The sequence below is a fragment of the Pseudonaja textilis genome, chromosome 7 (genome assembly GCF_049901715.1).
Source record: "Pseudonaja textilis isolate UNSWEBS1 chromosome 7, rPseTex1.2, whole genome shotgun sequence".
Taxonomy (NCBI): domain Eukaryota; kingdom Metazoa; phylum Chordata; class Lepidosauria; order Squamata; family Elapidae; genus Pseudonaja; species Pseudonaja textilis.
The window spans coordinates 44856767-44876467 of record NC_141996.1 but is presented as its reverse complement, the minus strand read 5'-3'; the positions used below and the strand labels follow the sequence as shown (position 1 = coordinate 44876467).

The 19701-nt window shown below is 34.2% G+C and overlaps 1 protein-coding gene across 8 annotated transcripts in view; it reads right to left on the bottom strand.

Annotated features, from left to right (window-relative positions):
- Positions 1-19701, bottom strand: part of USP25 (ubiquitin specific peptidase 25) — a 52944-nt gene that overhangs the window by 27794 nt on the left and 5449 nt on the right. For all 8 annotated transcript variants that reach the window (XM_026700653.2, XM_026700657.2, XM_026700658.2 and 5 more), the window contains exons 2-7: positions 15825-15902; positions 15030-15174; positions 14062-14185; positions 7848-8010; positions 3737-3823; positions 2431-2568 (exon numbers count right to left, since the gene is read on the bottom strand). In XM_026700653.2, coding sequence (XP_026556438.1) covers positions 2431-2568; positions 3737-3823; positions 7848-8010; positions 14062-14185; positions 15030-15174; positions 15825-15902 — 735 coding nt within the window. The remainder of the gene's footprint in view (positions 1-2430; positions 2569-3736; positions 3824-7847; positions 8011-14061; positions 14186-15029; positions 15175-15824; positions 15903-19701) is intronic.

Here is a 19701-nt window from a genome sequence, read left to right as displayed (position 1 = left end):
AGGTATATATTTCTTCTTTCTCACTTTTATAGTCTAAGAAAGTAGAAAGGGTCCCTTCTAAGATATTTGCCACACCTCGTTCCTTCTGCAAGCTAAGTTGCTTCTTATCTGATTGTTACCTACATTCCTATAGATGATTACATGCTGTAAAAAGTAGCCATTCTCACATCATAGTAACTTGAAATATCTAGGAAATAAAATCCTCAAGCTTCAGCTATAATTCTCCTACATAACTTAGATCCATAAAAAGGACAAGAAAGATGGAAAGATGAATATAACTTCTACTTTCAGAAAGGATGTGAAAATGAGACACATGGTCTGTTATCTAAAGAAATCCATGGGAAGAATTGATATAAATTGGATTTCCCCTCATAAGGACTGATAAATGATCTTTTTCAGAAAGATGGAAATCTAACTTGTATCTTGTTATTGCACTGGAGATCATCCCATGCAATAAAGCCAAGATTTATACCCTATCCAATATTACTCCATTAGGACAAACTTACTTAAATCAGGAAAAATATTGGGCTACAAAATTCGTAGCTTTTGCTGTGTCTATATACTATGTGGCCAGTGTCTGGGAAATGAACCAGATAGACATGAACATACACAAAGGCAGTATGATTTAACATAAAAACATAAAACATAATGTAAAAATGGTAGGAAGACTCCCATAGGTTCCATCAATGAAGAACACAATTTGTTAAAAAAAAATAGAAAAAGGAAAAAGGAATTGTCTATATCCACTACCACCACTCCAAACCCCCCAGAAAACTCTGTTTTTGGATTTACATCTGGATATTTTAAAAAATGGAAGAATACATAAAGTGAAAATCTTGATGGAATTTACTAACCCAATGAAGAAAATCTGTAGTCTTCCCTAAGCAAACAAAAAACAACCCCATGAAATAAGAGTGATAGGAGACTTATTTGATATGTATTGTTGTTTGAGAAAAAACAAATTATCTCACAGGGATGGGTAAAGGTATTGGTTTAAGATTACATAGCAAGTGTAGTTGGCAAGAAGTAGCCTGGAATGTAGGTTGAACTTCCTAAAAGGTATTACAAACGCAAACAATTCCAAAGAGGAGGAAAGAGAAAGAGGAGCACAATAACAGAATTAAATGTGATTGAGCAAAATATTAAGGGAAGATATAAAACAAGACGGGAAACATTTAGAAATCAGGAGGCAGAATAAAGTAACTTATCAAAGAAGAATACACAGCTCAAAATTTTCCAGCAGTTCTGGCAAACCTAGAGTATGAAAAAACTGATGCTTCTAAAGAATGCTAAGCTAAAGTTCAAAAACAATATTACAAACAACTAATAGTACCTTTTCAGATAGAGTTAAAATAAGGAGAGCTTAAAATAAGGAGACCTGCGACCCAGAATACTGAAAGTATTTTGATATGGTTGAAAATTTGTCATCTTTGAGAAATTTGGGGGAACAGCAAGGTGTCTAATTACTGGAAACCATTTTTTTCTATGCTCAAGGAAAGATACTGACTCCTAAGAGACTCACGAGCAAATTGTAAAGATATAGATGTCAGGGTTTGTTTTAGAGTTGCCAATACATCTGTAAGCAGCACCATGAAAACAAGATATTGATATATCATAAACAATTCTTCATAGAATAAACAGCTCTTTTTACCTGGACAAGTTCCTAACAGATTGCAGGAATGCTATAACAGTAATATATATTGGTTTCAGCAAAATATATAATAAAGTACTACAAAATATTCTGATTACAAAGCTTTTAAAATCATAGCTGGTTGGCATGACAATAAAAACTGGCTTGAATTACACTCAGAAAATGCCTATCAATAATTCCTTATCAAATATGAAACATCTAGAAATTTGGGTACCATAAAGTTCTGTCCTAGATGAACATTTTTCATACTCATGGGCATTAATTAGTATACTAATAAACTATTAATAACTTGGAAAGATGATAGAAGGAAAATTTAGAAAAACTGCAGATTGTTATATTATAATGTTATGTTATATTATAGATAATACCCTGCGAAGTAGAATAAAAGTCAAAAATTGAAACTACTCAATATTTGAGGCAGATAATTTCCCATTTATTGGATGGGTTTGTGGATATTTTTATCTGAACCTAGATTCTTATACATAATAGAATGGTAGCCTATGTACCCTTCCACCTCTCTGGTTTTATCTAAAAGAAAATTAAAAAAAAAATGATTCCACAAAAAATAATAATGAACAATTCAGAAATCTACTAATATCTGGACAAATCAATAAAGCTGGATCCTTTATTAGTTGCAACTGACTGATAATTTTTTTAACGAAATAGCCACTCTGAAAATTTCATCAGGTAAAAGTACTTCTGGTAATGTTTTATTTGTATCATTTCTCCAACTCTATTTTGATAACTATTTTTTTAAAGGTAGAAAGTTCTTAAATTACCTGCTGAGAATCATTTGATTTAAATGCATCTTTAAGAATTTCAACAGCTCTTGATGGGTCAACATATTTTCTTTTCGAGCCAACAAGAAGTGCAAAGAGGTATCTTAATTCACGCATAAAAGGTAAATTTCTATGTTCCTGTATTTGAAACAATTATAAATAATGAATTTTATGTTTTTATGAATCTTAAGAAGTGCAACAATAAATCAATTACTCCATCCTCTTAATAAAGGCTAAATATGTTCTCACCACAATATTAACAAACTCCAATACTCCAGTTTATTTTAGAGTAAACCATTGTTTTTCTTCCCCTCACCTGCCCATCAACAGGTTTGATAAGTTGATGGATCAGCAATTGTATAAACTATTATTGATTTACAAGTTTTATTTACTCCCTACTCCAGATCATTTGCAAAAGCTAACAGACAGCAATAGTCTGTAAAGAAGATAAAAGCCAGCAACATCCCGAATTAATAAATTTCACATCATAGATCTATTCAAAGTTGTACTCCCTTGCTTTGCAATAAAACTTTGTGTTTCCATTAATTATACCTGGACTATCATTTTAATAGCTTGCTAGTTATACATCTATTATGATCTTAGTTTTTATCAGTAATTTCATATTAAACAATAATTTCATATTAAAAATCTCTGAAAAAAATGGAAACAAATTATTTCTCTCATTCATGTTAACTCAAAATAGACACTCAGCCAGATGCAGCTCATCAGCACCAGAAGGATGAAGATGGTGAAGGTCAAATGGATATGGCAAGGGCTGGAAGCTGACAGAGATAGGTGGAAGTGGAGTGGAAAACAGTCATAAAAATTCAGATGAGGCAGAGATATGCAGATCAGGGAAGTTGAAATGGAGGCAAGTGGGCAAGTCAGGAGAAGAAAGAGGTCTTCGCTTAATGACTGCAACTGGGACTACTGGAACTAAGTGGTGCAGACATGAGATGTTTCTCCTAACAACTATTTCACTTAGTGACAGATATTCTGGTCCCAAATACAGTTATGTCATTAACCTTTAAAGTGCTGTAAAATTATTCTGTAAATTTCTAAGTTAGTATATTATCACAACTTCTTTGAAATATTCATGTATATACATATATGCCTACACACATACCTAAATATAATTGAAATATAATCAGTAAACTACTTTTCTTATCAATACAACACAATAAATCTACCAATAAATAGCAACTGCCTCCTCCCACAATGTGTTTGTTCGTTTATTGTTTACATTTGTGTCTCAAAGAGGGACTTCTGGGCAGTGTACAATAAAAGATAGCCTATATAATTATACCTTTTGGTTTCGAGGGAGATCTTGAGCACTTGCAGGTAGATTGTAATTCAAGACTAGCCTTCGAAATTCCAACAGGTTAAATAATGACTGAAACAAAAAGGAAATATAAATTAGCATTACTTTTTACAAAGTGTATCAAATATACTGTAATTCACAAAAGAACTGAGAAGCAAAGAACTGGGTCGCAGGTTGTAACTCATATATCTTTTATGTAAAAAAATGAAAAATTTAAACTAAGAATGAATATGACTAGCAATTCACTAATTGGTATATTGTGACTTGGAAGCAAACTCCATTTTGGGGGGCATTGGGAGACATACTTACAAATAGATAACAATTCAGTATTTTTATAGGAGCAAGATCTAATAAATTCAACTCTGATCATGTAAAAATGCACTAGAATGAGTGGCAGTTATTAAAAATCACTTTAAATATAGAAATAGCAGATATTGATTCTACTGTTCTAATGTAATGCTCACTGTGGGTTCCAACATCTTATGCGCTAACTGGGGCTTACATGAAAGTTACAGTTTGTATTTCAGAAAAAAGCAACAAGAAAATATAAATTATCCATAGTTCTGCCCTTCTTACTTTCTTTGATAAGAAAAGAAATAAATAGATGGATTCAGGAGGACAATGCACACAAAATCTATTATGCTAACTTATACCTCTACCTATACATACAGAACCTTACATATCTATGCATACAGAATCCAAATAAACAGATATCCATATACATGAAAATAATTCATGTAATTATTTTATTCGTATCGCATCAAATAAGCATTTGTCTGTTAAAAGATCCTGGACATAACAAATTAGGAATCTATTTTTATCACTATAATATTTTCAATAAGACTGAATATAGATTTGATTACTGAAAAAGATCTGTTCGCTGGATACTTAACAAATTAAAACCAAAGTGGCATAGAAAGTATTGAAAAAGGACATATGACAATAGCAGATCATCAGAGTTGGAAGGGACCTTGTAGGTCATCTAGTCCAACCCCCCACCCAAGCGGGAGACCCTACACCATTTCTGACAAATGGCAGTCCAATTTCTTCTTGATGTATGATATATGCATATTAGCACTTTTAACTGCCAGTGTACACCAAAAACTTGTTCTAGTACTTTTAAAATTATTTACAATATTTTTCTAATTAAATGTAAAAAAAGGAGTGAAAACAGGGGAAAAGTCAAGAAGTGGTGACTGAAGTCAAATGTTATCTATTATCAAAAAAGTTGAATCATTGTTGTTGATTGCATAATTATGAAGGATAAAAATCTAGTTAGAGTGTACAAAGAGGAGAATTTAAAACAAATTTTAATAGAATCTTTGAAAAAAAATTTAAGGAGGTATTTAAACAAGTACTGGTTACATATAAATCATATGGCAAAATTAGATCTAGATACCTAAGCTGTAAGCTTTATTTATCTATAAAATATACACAGAATCATATGGAATTAAAACATCTATAAGAGTATACAGATTCACATGTTTGTGTTGCCACATGATATAGCAGAATGTGAAAGCAATTTTGGTTAACTGGCACACATGTACATAGTGTTGAGTAAAAATAAATCTTTAGCTCACATTAAAATGATGAAAAACAAAGGACATGATTCATAAAAGCACATACCAATGCAACTAATATTCCATGAAGCCACATATACTAAGGGAAATCTGCATCTGTAGAATATATTTGTTTTAGTTTTAATGTTAGTACTTTTCCACATCACAAGTCACTGACTAATAAAGGTAATGTTACACATTGATGAATCCTATCAGAATGCATCAGATTTCAAGATACCCCTGATGAAAACATGAAATATTGTCACACAGTTTATGCAACCTAAGGAGCCTATCAATCCTGTGGTTAAATAAATACTGTAGTAGGTAATGTCCTAATTTATCACATATGAAGTAAATTAAGATAGTTAGCTGAAACATTAGCCCATTAAGCTAGACAAATAAAACAGAAGAAACAAACCTATAGATAAGTATTTTTATTGCCACAAAATTACAATATTAATATACTTTTTCAAGTATCAATTTTTACCATTTGGTGCTGGACAGTAGCTGCTATAAAATTCTATGAGGCATAAGTGAAATATTAGTTCTTAATATATTTAAAAACTTCAGTTTCTACTTATTAGGTATAGACACATATTTACAAAATCATCTATCTATCTATCTATCTATCTATCTATCTATCTATCTATCTATCTATCTATCTATCTATCTATCTATCTATCTATCTCTATCTTCTATATATATAAAAATGGCTGTGTGTGTGTGTGTGTGTTCCAGCATAACTCTGGAACTCCTTGAGCAATTTCAACCAAACTTAGTACACAGATGACTTACTTTCTGGAAAGAAATACTGCGAGGGGTAACATACCCCTAATACCCCTTGGGGTATTTTGGGATGTGTGTTCTGATAAGATACAGCTTACAGCGGAGTGGAGTTGCTATGGTAATGGCTTCACAGTACTCCACAAGGGGGCATTTGTAAGGGAGCCTGCCTGCACTACTAGGAGACCAACACAGCTTCACCAGCTTCTGAATAAAAAACTTTGGCTTCTCTGCCACTTGGCTCAGTCTCTTCTGCAGCTCTTCAAAAAGTAAGTACAATAAAGCCATGGGAAATGGGTTAGGGAAGGCGGATCGGGCCCAGGAACTCTCCATTTCAGCCTGTAAGAGACCGGGGGGAGCCCTAGGGAGGCCCAAAGGGGCCTGGGAAGGCTGGATCAGGCCCAGGAACTCTCCAGCCTGTAAGAAGCCAGGCTCTTCGCATCGCCTCTTCAGGAATTGCAGAGACGTTAATGGTAGGAGGGAGGAGAGCCCATGCTGCACTTACGTTGCCACTTGACATTGCTATTCCTGTCTAATACAGGACTGGGATAAATAAATACCCAGGCAACGTTGGGTTATCAGCTAGTGCCCTATAAGAATCAGGGCAATAAACTTTTAAAAATATTGTGCCTTGCTTTTTAAAAAACATGACAAAGTCATCAAAATGACAACAACCATTGTATTGGGCTCCTGTAACAAATCTGAATTAATGTATAAATGACTATCACAAGAAAAAAGTTTATACTTCATATGGGGAAAATACACAATTATTTATAGTCAGGCAATTTCAGCTTACACGTACACATGTGCTGTATTTTTATCACATATATACATACACACTATTTATATCATACACATAATGCCTTCAAAGCTTCACAGTATACAGACAGTCCTCAACTTATGACCATAAAACTTTCTGTTGCTAAGCGAAACCTTTGTTAAGTGAATTTTGCTCCACTTTACGATTTCTTGCCACAGTTGTTAAGCAAATCACAGCAGTTCTTAGGTTAGTAAAAAGGTTGTTAAATGATTCTGGCTTCCCCTTTGACTTTGCTTATCAGAAGTTCGCAAAAGGTGAATTACATGTTCCTGGGACACTACAAATGCCATAAATATGTGTCAGTTACCAAGCGCCTGAATTTTGATCATGTAATCAGAGATGCTGCAATGGTCTTAAGTGTGCAAAACAGTCATAAATTACTTTTTTCAATGCCGGTGTAACTTTGAAAGATAACTTAATGAACTGTTGTAAGTTGAGGACTACCAGTAGTTGTAATTATGCAAGTTATGTTTCTTTTTTTTCCCAATGTATTACATATGAAATATTAAATATGTATTACATATTAAGTCATTTTTCAAAAAAGCTGATCTTATTGTTCACTCTCAAATACCAAAAGCTTTCATACATGTCCAAAACAAGTGGCTATGGCATCAGAGTTGTTAAGTTTACCACAATAATGAAGCATATAAACTCTAAATTGATTATTGAAGCAAAGCCTTAACATAATTTCTGGTCTGATCTTTTATCCAATAATATGCATCTAGCTAAGTAGAATATATTGACTCATTTATCAAATAATTTTGATTCAATGACCCAGTATTTCAGGGTGTTAAAAAATAAAAATAGGGATATAGAAAATAACTTGGGGACTTTTTATATTAATTTCTCCACATCATTAATTTCTCTGTGCATTTCAAACAATTGTCTTTATTATGATAAACCCAACAGTTTAATAAAATTAATACATAATTACCTGTATAACGGCACTGAACCAGCATGTGTTACCAACATTTTTTAAGCCCACTGGACAAATATCTTGACGTTTTCTGTCATATGGATTTGGAGAATCACTCCAGACTTCTGGATGTGTTCTTTTCAGACTTGCTTTGTTTTCTGCTATGCTGGCTTCTAAAACTCTTAGAAAACAAATGAAATAATTAGAACAAATAGTCTAACAATTTGGATATATATTTTCACAAATCTTCATCATCCTTATGCCATTTAATAAAATTTATTAGTCAGAAAGGTATTATCAGACTCCAGACTTTTTCTACATAATCTAAATTATAGATTATTTTAAGCAATAGGTTACTTAATAATTAGCCATATTAGACCATTTGAGTTATATTAAGAAAGGTTTTAGTACATAAATGTATATAAAAAGATCTCAAAATCAAATCTGGTCTTCTAGAATATAATATGTCATTTTTCCTACTGTCCAGCCATTGATAACAGTACTGTACTCTATAAGCTATAGCAAAGCATCGTTGGTGGATCACTTTAGAAAGAGCAGAGCCACACCTAATTCTCAAAACAGCAGTTTTTTAGAAGTTTTGCTGCAGTTTCATGCTGCAGCAAAAGCAATTTCAGAACAAGTATTATGGCACAAATACTTGTTATAACCACAATGTGTTCTATTATAACTATTATCACTTATGTATTTTTGAATAACTTACTCAACAAATAAATCAACAAATTTTCCATTGGAAAACGACGTTTTAGATCCTATTTATACAGAAATATTGAAAATTCAAAGTATTCACAAACTTAAATATTACTATAGTTACAAATTACAGTAGGAAATCATTCAGAATATTAAATTATCCTTTTATAATACTGTATATATTAAATTATCCTTTTATAATACTGTATAAACTTTCCCCTAATGATTATTTCTTATTTCACTATACTAATGCATAAAAATTGTACAACTGTACAACATTTGTTGATTTAAGTACGTATTTTTCTGAAGAACTCTTTTAAGAATTGTTGTTGAGAAGAAAAAAAAAATTCTTTCTCTGGACCATGTCCTTCTAGGGTAGGGATGTCAAACTCAATTTCATTAAGGGCCACATCAGGGTTGTGACCTCAGAGGGCCGGGGGGGCATGGTGGGCATGACACAGGACTGGGGGGGCTGTGGTGGCCAATTGCTAAGGCAGGACTTCCCTGAGACCCTCCCTCACTCTCATTATATAATTCTCGAGTTATGAATGTAAATAGACCCTGCCAATTACATTCCTAATCCAAGAATTTGTTTCATTAAATCACGTAAAATGAACATGATCACTCCCCCCTGCTTTTCTGCACCCCGTTTTGGGTGGCAGAGTACTGCAGGAGGCCATCCAGGGCGAAAACGTGCTGTGGGTGGCACACTTCCCCCTTGTGCCCTGTTTTTGTTAGCAAAGACACCGCGGGCCGGTCCTTTGCTATTTACAGGCCAGCCCAACGTGCCCTCTCTAAAGGCCGGATTCAGCCCGCAGGCCTTGAGTTTGATACCCCTGTTCTAGGTGGAAGGTACAGCAATTTCTGGAAGTAAATTTTCCAAACCAGATACAACAAAACATGTAGATACATGGTTCTAGGTGAAACAGGATTATTTTGAGTAAGAATGAATGCTGGCTACATAATACCACCCACTGTTTAGAAGATTTATTTCTGGAAACTGCCAAATCAATCCCAGAATTGGATAGTTCAGAGGAACTAAGTCATATTCTGGATGGAAAAGGAATATTTTAGATTTCAGCAGGACAATTCATTCCGAGATTGGGATAGTTTGCATATTCCTAAAGAATAATAAGTGCAATTCTGCCATATGGCCTGGTGTAATTTTTATTTTTTTTAAAAAATAAACTATAGAAACATGGAGGAATATCTTGGCATATGTTCTTCACATTACAGAAGAAACCTCCTACATCTACAAAATAAACTCTCCAAATTTTTTCCCTTTCATTTCTCTTGAACATTATTGTACTGTTGTGAGCCATAATATGGATTGTTTAAATTTGACTTTGGGAAAACTTAAGGACCTGAACTATGATATGTAAACCATGGTTAACAGATTTGTCTGATATGAATCTAAACATTTTGCTTCATTGACAAGCAGGCTTAGTGTAGTATGTGATGTCAGACAATAAACTGTTTTAGAAAACATAAATCTTTTTTTTTAAATATAGTTTATTAATTTTTACAATTAAAACCAGTCACAATACATACACAAATAAGCAAAAGAAAGAAAGAAAGAAAAGAAAGAAAAGAGAAGAGGAAGAGAGGGAAAGAATTTTAAGAAAAGAAAGAAAGAAAGAGGTTACAGGATTAAAAGTATTCTTATTTTAACAGTTTGCAAGATCTTCTTTTGTTTTCATCACCTTAACTTGTGTCATATAACCACACCTGTTTTTAACTTATATCGCTACCTCGTTGTTATGTATTGATACTTTTCTTTTATGCCTTATAATATATTATTTATCTTTGGTCAATCCAATTATACCAACAATTCCAGCTGTCATAGTATAGTGAAGTGTCTTTGTTTTTTTAGCGCCAAAGTCAATTTATCCATTTCTGCGCATTTTGAGATTTTTTCAATAATCATTTCTTCTGATGGAATTTGGTGTTGTTTCCAATGTTGAGCGAAGGCTAATCTGGCCGCTGTTAAAATGTGTATTGTTATGTATTTGGTTTTTTTGGAAATTTGCTTGTCAAAAATCCCTAGTAGGAAGGACTCTGGTTTGTATTCGATCTGCTCTTTGGTGATTTCTTCCAACCAAGTTTTGATTTTCTTCCAATACTTTTGGGTTTCTGCACAGGACCACCACATATGGAAAAAGGTTCCTTCTTTTTTCCTACATTTCCAGCAATGCGGACTCATGTTGGGGTGCATCTTCGCTAACCTCGAAGGGGGGAGATGCCATCTATAAAACATTTTATAAAGATTTTCCTTGTATGCTGCCGATTTGGTAATCTTATTGTTTCTGCCCCAAACTTTCTCCCATTCCGCTAATGTGATGCTGCGCCCTACGTTCTTACTCCAAGCAATCATATTTCCTTTTACGATTTCTTCTTCTAGTTCTGTTTCTAATAAGTAGTTATAAAATTTTGTTATGTTTTTTTTATTTGATCCTAATAAAATTTTATCTAACTGTTGCAGTTTGTTATTAATTCCGAATTCTTTTTGTCTTGTTTATATCTGCTTTGAATCTGAAGATAAACCCATTGATCAATTTTATGTCCTTGCTCTTGAAGATCCAGCCTCGGTTTCAAATTTCCTTGTGGGTCTAATAAGTCTTTGTATTTAATCATTTTGGTAAGCTCCAAATTGTTTGGGTGAATCATTGCCTCCATTGTTGAAATCCATACTGGTACTTTTGTATAATGTTTTTCCTTATTTTCCTCCAAATTGTTAATAGTGCGTCTCTAATTAAATGTCTATGGAAATATTTTTGACTGGTTTTCCCTACGTCCCATAGAAAGGCGTGCCACCCCTTTGTAAATCATGGCCTTCTAGAAATAGTATTCTTTTATTGGTTAAATTCACCCAATCCTTCAACCAAACTAATGAGGTGGCCATATGGTATAACTCCCAGTTTGGAAATGCTAACCCTCCCTGCTCTTCATATCCTGCATTGCTTTTACATTTATTCTGGGTTTTTTCCTTGCCAAATAAATTTCAGGGTTGTTCTATTGAGTTCTTCAAAAACTTTTTATGTAATTTAATTGGGATCGTTTGGAATAAATACAAAAATTTAGGAGAATGTTCATTTTAATAGTAGCAATTCGCCTAGTAGTGAAATTTGAAGTTTCCCCACGATTCTAAATCTTTCTTTACCTGATGTATCAGTTTATCATAATTGTTTTCTTTAAGTGTCTTACAGTGTGGGGTTAGCCAAATTCCTAAGTATTTCACTTTCTTTGTCACTTGTATCTGCATTATTTCTTCTAGTTCTATTTTCTGTTTTTCTGTTAGGTTTTTGGTCATTAATTTGGTTTTTGTTTATTTTAAGTCCCGCTACTGCTCCAAATTTCTCTAATTCACTCATCAATTTTGGTCCCCTGTCTTTTGGTTCTTCAAGGAAGAAAATCATGTCGTCCGCAAACGCTTGCAATTTATATTCCTCTTTCTTAACTGTTAATCCCTTTATATCTGAATTCCGCCTAATTCGTGTTAATAATGTCTCTAATGCTAATATGAAGAGCAGGGAGAGAGTGGGCAACCCTGTCTCACTCCTTTTTCTATCTTTATTGGGCGGGTGCATTCCCCATTCACTATTATATTAGCTTGTTGTGTGTCATATATAGCTGTTATAATATTTTCAAATTTGGTACCCAGATTCAAATTATAAATTTTTTGAATTAAAAATTGCCAATTCAAATTATCGAAAGCTTTTTCTGCATCTAGAAACATGAGTGCTACTTGTCTCTCTGGGTGGGCTTCATAAAATTCTAGTACGTCTAATACTATTCTTAGATTATTCTTTATTTGCCTAGTTGGAAGGAATCCATTTTGATCTTCATGTATATACAAGTTTAGCAATCTTTTTAATCTGTTTGCTATAATAGAAGTGAATATTTTATAATCAGTATTTAAGAGTGAAATCGGCCTGTAATTGTTTATATATCTGGGATCTGTATCCTCCTTCGGGATCAGCGAGATCAGTGCCCCCTCCATGAGTCCGGCATCCTAGCTGCTAGTAAAACGTCATTAAAAACTTCCACCATAAGTGGTCCGATTTGATCTGCTATTGCCTTGTACAGCTCCCCTGGGATCCCGTCTGGGCCCGGGGTTTTATTATTTTTCTGGCTCTCTATTGCTGATTTCAATTCCGATTCAGTAATGTCTTTATTTAATAGTTCAGCCATTTCTTCCCCAATTGCCTTATCCTTTACTTCATCTAGATAATTCCTTATTCTATCTTCACTGACATCCTCTCTTTGTATAAATCTTCAAAGTATTTATGAATGATTTCTTTTTTCTGTTCTATTTCCTGGTATGTATCTCCTTTGCTATCTATTAACTGGTATATCAGTCTCTTCTCTTTCTTTTTTTTCAATTTATAAGATAGCCATCTTCCTGGCTTGTTGGCATGTTCAAAATAGATTTGTCTAGTTAAGTTCAAATTCATAGTCATTTTCTCTTGATCAATTAAATTCAGTTTGTGTTTGACTATACTTATCTGATTTTGCAGTTTGGATTCTTTTGGGTTATTTTGTAGAAGGGTTTCTAGCTCCTTAATTCTCTGTTGTAATTTGTTTTGTTGGGAATATTTTTCCTTGTTTCTCTTAGCATTATAAGAGATTGTTGTGCCTCTTATAACCGCCTTCATCGTATCCCAGACATTTTGTTTCGTGGTTTCTCCGTTATCATTTTCTTTAATAAAAAAAATCAATTCCTCCTTTAATTTATTAATATATTCTTTCTCTCTTATTAATTGAGTGTTTAAGGTCCATCTTTTCTTTGGTTTTGCCCTGCCCTTCCATATTACCTGTATTGGATTATGGTCTGCCCATTCATTAGGCAAAATTTCCACTTCTTTTGTCTCATTTGCTATCTCTCCACTCATCCATGCCAAATCAATCCGTGTCCATGTTTGGTGGGGATTTGAATAAAATGTAAATTGTCTTTTTTCAGGATGTAATCTTCTCCATATATCTGTCAGATTTAGCTCTTTCATCATTTCCCTACAAATCTTGGGGAGCTCTCTCTTCCCCTTTTTATTCTTCCCGGCATTACTGTGATCCTTTTGGAAATCAGCAATGGAGTTGAAATCCCCTACCATACAAATATTTCTTTTTTGCAATTCAACCAATTTTCCATATAGGTGTTTAAAAAACTCTTTTTGGTCTCCATTTGGGGCATATATTACTACTAAAAGAAAACATAAATCTATAAACCACCAAATTAAGGTAAGTATACAAGGATTTTGAAAGACAAATCAGTAACAAGGTAGAATAACCAGTGGCTTTAATGCCAATACAGTTGAGTTTACTTCAACTTTACTCCAAAAAATATTAAAGAATAACATAAGCATTTTAGAATTTTCAGAACTTAGAACAGAATGCAATAAAACAAATTAAAATTAAAAAGACCAAAAATCAGATAAATATAATTTATACCTGTGTAGAAAAAAATAAAAGATGTATTTTTTTTAAAAAAAAAGAAATGCCCTTTTCTTTATGTACATTATTTACCTACCTACTAATGGCCTGTTCCTCATCTGTTATCCCCGTCTCCCTGAATGTCCTGTTTGATTCCTCTAAACTGAGGGCAATAGCTCTCTGTAGATCATCTTTGTCATCCCCTGTGAGATCAATTACATCTGGAAAGCAAACCTATGTTCCTCAATATTAAAAATGCATAGAATGAAAAATCAAATATATTAGCAATGATCAACATCTAGTTTAAATTTGTCTCTACATTTTACTTATTCCCAGCACTATAGTATCATTCAGCTGTGTAACTTGAGTTATTAATTATATTTGAACAATCAACTAAAATTTCATTACCTATTATACTTTCTATCACTTTACCTCTTTACTGGTATACATTTGCTGATTCATGAAAACTCTCATCTGCATTAAGCCTTAGATCTTTTTCACTTTGAAACTGAAATAGTGTAACTTTGAATCAATAAACAATTCTAACTAGGATGTCCATAGTAAAGCAACGTGAAATAGAAGGAAAACTACAAGAAAAACAAGGAGATTACATAAACAACTATAAACAGGACATTTCAGCCCACCAGGTCATCAAATAAATTTTCACCAAGCAGTTTCATTATGGCTATTGTACTGGTCTAATATGTTTAACCCATTTATCAGGAATAATTTTAAAGTTCTAAACAGCATCATGCCAACCAAAGAATTTGGATGCTGTCAAAAATCTGGGAAACTGTGAGAACTGGATCTCAAATAAAAACAGAAATAGAGACAAAGATTTTACAGATAGATAAGATTGACAGATGATAATCAGCTTTAGAGCAATTGCCATCACAAAGTTATGTTTGTCTAATGTAAGAATTTCTTGCATTTTTTTTAAAAAAATCATTAAATAAAACAGACAATATCAAATATAAGATATAAAAAGTTCATTAATATTCAGTAGAAACAGGTTTTTCTAGTTGTTTCAGTTGTGTAGTTATATGGTGAGAAAAAAGCACTTACTTGTATCTGCTTGGCTTCCTACACTTATATATCTGTCATTAGCAGGAAGTGCTGTTTGATAGTATGTTGTTTCTTCTTGCTGAGGAATCTTGGCATTCTTTGCAGTTAGGAGGGCTACTGCTAATTCTAGGTTTCCATTGCTATCCTTTAAATGTATAAGAATGAATTATCAGAATGCCATTTTATGATCAGCTTCTAACATCAAGTCCAGGTACATTTAAATTTTACATATTGCCATGAATATTATTAGAAACCTAATCATTTAAAAATAACATACTAATTAATAATGTGAAAGATAAGCAAATTTATATTTGAATGCAATGAAAGCTGAAATTTAATCAAAATCCACTGATTTAATATATTCGTATTCTGCAGTGGCAAATGAAATTGTTGAATGGCTGAATTAGATGCTGCCCATTGTATACGTTTCCTAAATAAAACATTTGCAAGGAGGTTTGAAATCAGTTTTGTAACTTTATTGTTCAACATGAAGTTGAATAAATGATCAGTTAAGCATGTAGAAAAATCATAACTACAAACACTAATATATCTATATTTAAACCCGAATGAATACAGTTTAAGGGTAAGCTGCTTAATTAGGAATGGGGAAATCATGTTTCAAGTCCATGGTCAGCTCTGGATGTTCAATAACGATTCTGGACCACTCACAATTTCCCCCGTTCGCCTACAATTTCAGCCTATTTGCAGGTCATTCAAATCAACCGTACAGTCTTGTATTGAATTGTATTTTTAATTTAGAGATCTAAATGTAGTTATCTTTCAAAATCACTGTACCTTCAAGGCTTGCTGTAGTACTTGAGTGTCATTGATACCAGTGATTTCTCTCAGCTGATTCAGAAACGTCTGCTGGTGCTGAAGAATTAAAGAGCTGATCAGCATAGAACACAAATTAAAGCAAACAAGCTAGTCAGTGGAAAAGCTAGGGTTTTTTTCCCCCTCTTTAAAGAAATGTGTCTAACAATATCAATGTGTACAATTTCAAAATGGAACATAGGGAAATTAAGTTTGGAGTAGCTGCTACAAATTCCATTAACTGCAGACAACATATCCATGGTAAAGTATAACACAATAAACTATGATTGTTGCTATAGATAAACAAACTTCCACACCATATGTAGTAGCTATATATACTTTTTAAATAAAAAAATGGAGGTTTAAAAATTGATTTTCCAAATTTCTAAATCATCAGCAAGTTAAAAATAAACTGAAGTGGCCAAGGAGCCATACACTATCACAAAACAACTTGAGAAAAGATTGGTTCCAAGAAATCTTTAGTTTTCCTTTGGTTTAAAATTTATAAGCCATTTTTTTTTTCAAAATTCAACTTTTGTTAGGGTAGCATACACCCAGAGGTGGGATTCAGCCAGTTTGGGCCAGTTCAAGTGAACTGATAGTTAAACTTTTGCAGCTTGGAGAACTGGCTACTTGCACCACTGGCTGACCCCGCCCCCCTAGTCACTCCTTATCTCGCCTCTCCTGCCTTGGCCATGATATACTAGCTGGCGTTCTCTGGCTCCCTTGCTCGCTAGCCTCGAAGATGTGGCCCCCGCGACCCAGCCCACTTGCCTGCCTTCGCTCCGGCCTCCGATGCAACCCAGAACCCTACCGCGCCTTCCTTTGCCATTCTCCATTGCCTCTGACGTGGTCCAGCTACCTGCCTGTCTGGTGAGCCTTCCTTTGCCTCTTTGCCAGTGTGAATGGCCTGTTACAGGGCCTCCCTAGGACTCCCATGGCCTGTTAAAGGCTGATATGGAGAGTCCCTGAGCTCAATCCAGCCATCCCAGCCCCCCTTCATGCCTTCCTAGGGCTCCCCCAGCCTGTTAGACTGAAATGCAGGTCCCTGAACACGATTCAGCTGTCTCAGGCTCTCTTTGGACCTTCCTAGGGCTCCCCTGGCCTCTTACACGCTTAAATGGAGAGTTCCTGGGCTTGATCCAGCTGCCCCAAGCCCCCTTTGGGCCTCCCTAGGGCTCCCCCGGCCTCTTACAGGCTGAAATTGAGAGTTCCAGGGCCTTATCCGGCCTCCCCACTCCATTTCCCATAGCTTTACTGTACTTACTTTTCGAAGAACTGCAGAAAAGGCTGAGCCACGTGGCAGAGAAGCCAAAGTTTTTTATTCAGAAGCTGGTGAAGCTGTAATAACATGAGATATAAGGAAAATAGCTTTCCCCATCTGAATAAAAGTCTTCAGCTTCTCTGCCATGAGGACCTGCAGGCTCAGTTTTTACCCAGTGTGGTCAGACTTAGTTTGGACACAGTCTGCTTGCTGCTGACTGGCTAGTTCGAATAAGCAGCTTCAGGGATTTGGACGTGGAAGCCAATCAACAAGGACTTTGCAGTTCAGCCTGATGAGACAAAGGAAGCAACCTTCCTTTAATTGGAGGCTGCTACTGCCTCAGTCCCTGAAGCAGGAGGCCGCTGTGGCCCAATCCAGGTCTAGGCCTGCTGGCCACATGGCCCCAGCTGAAGTTTTTTACTCAGAAGCTGGTGAAAATATTTTCCTTTGATTTCATGATCTTACATCTTCACCATTATTTGAATAAAACACTTTGGCTTCTCTGCCAGTAGGTCAGCCTCTTCTGGACATCTGGAGATCTTCAAAAGGTAAGATCTTCAAAAAGTAAGTAATAAAGTAAATGGCATGATTAATTTTTCTATTATTTTCAGTGGGAAGTAAAGGTAATTAAGTTAGCATGGATGTAACCTATTATGGTTATGTTTAAAAATATTTTTGTATGTTAAAAATGTCCCTGATTTGCAACTAAATCATTTATGTCCATCCTTTGCTTTTTGCAGCAAATTGTACATTTTTGTTTTAATAAAAGCAAAGTGAATATTGAGAATCAATCTGTTTCTTCAGAGTAGTTCCCCTCTCACATCCTCTAAAGCTCTACTCCTGATTTTTCTAAATAATTTGTCTATTTAGAACAACATAAAGGAAGCAGGAAAAAAGGCAATAGAATTCCCAAGGGAGCAAAATCCCTACAGCTATATAATGATGGTCTCGTGGTCCTACTGCCACAGTAAAAAGCAGTAAAAACAACGACTTTAAAATACAGCTATTACTGTTTCCAAAATATATACTGGTACTTGCCTAAAATTTTAGAAGGTACCTATATTAACAGATTTCATTAGCAGAAGAACAGCTTCTAATATAGGGGGGAATAATCACAAATCCAACAAGTTTTTATATTTGCTAACTTTGTAACTGTGTGCCGCCTGTGTAATATGAAACATCAAACAAACTTTCCCACATAGGTTGCCAAAAGAGAATCAGTGGATTTTAACATTATTCATTCATTCTTAACTGCATGAAGCAAGTTCAGAACAAAGACAGAAACACAACACTGTCTCCGTGGTCATAATCATAAGTGTCCCCTACTTAACAGCTATGTTTGAATACCAAAAATCCAGAGAGGGAAAGGTGTATTGCCTTCATACACCCACTTTTACTTTCCCATATACATGTGTAAGAAACTGGGTACCAAAGAAAACCCATGTGAGGGGAACAAAGAACGCTGACCTTGGACTAATCAGTGTGAGTCCAAGCTTTTTGGAGTTTGGGAGCTTTTTTGAGCTTGTGAGCTTTTTGGACAATTCATGAGTATAGGATGAATTACAAAAACTGGGAGCACCAAAACATTCTATTTAAACATTTATAATATGTATATAAACTACCCTCTATTGAGAGATTTTATGCTATGTTACAACCCATAAAAGCAAAAAACAAAGCAAAAAAGTAAAATCACTACCAAATTTATTGAAAAATTAATAAATAGCAACAATTACAAAGAAGCAATTACAAAGAAGACGACAGATCACTTGGAAAATGGTGGAATAGAGACTCTAGATATAAATTATTGGAAAGTTAACTGCCAATCCATTCCAGGCCCACAATCTCAAGTCATGAACCAGGTATCCAAATGTCTGAGATCCTAATGAGTGTGTGTGTGTGTGTGCGTTTACTAATCATTATACAATTATAGTTATATATATAAAATGATACACACAATCATTTTATATATACATACATATACACATACATACACATATGCATGCATACATACATACATATATTCTCACAATTAGTGGATAAATTAGGAAAAAAATATTATTTCAATAGATGATTACTGCTGTGAGATTTCTACGGGCAGAGATGGAAAGATTCAACATTTCCCACCACAGAGGAATGGTTAGCAAAGTTGACAGATTTTGCTGAAATTGATAATCAATTTCTTTTATTATAGAAAAGACATTATATTTGTTGGTGATTGGAAGCATCTTATTAACTCTTTGCATAAAAAAACAAAAATTTGAACTCGTGATTTATGGTTTTGATGATTACACAGGTTGTATTATTGAAAGAACAATCAAACTTTGCAAGAGACACATTTTAAATACATCTGTACTTATAACTTCTGCCTGGGGGCAATCAGAAATCAGAAATGACATGATTGCAATACATGCCATGATTTCAATACAATTGCACTGATTTTATTTTGAAGGCAACTGCGTTTTTTAAATATGTGTTTGAATGCTTGCCAACTCAACTTCATAGCCCAATTGGTTTAGCCCTCCACAACAGTCCCAGTTTCTCATGTGATTCCTTGAGAAAATCAATTGTTCATCCTGTCTTACAGTATTTCTGTTG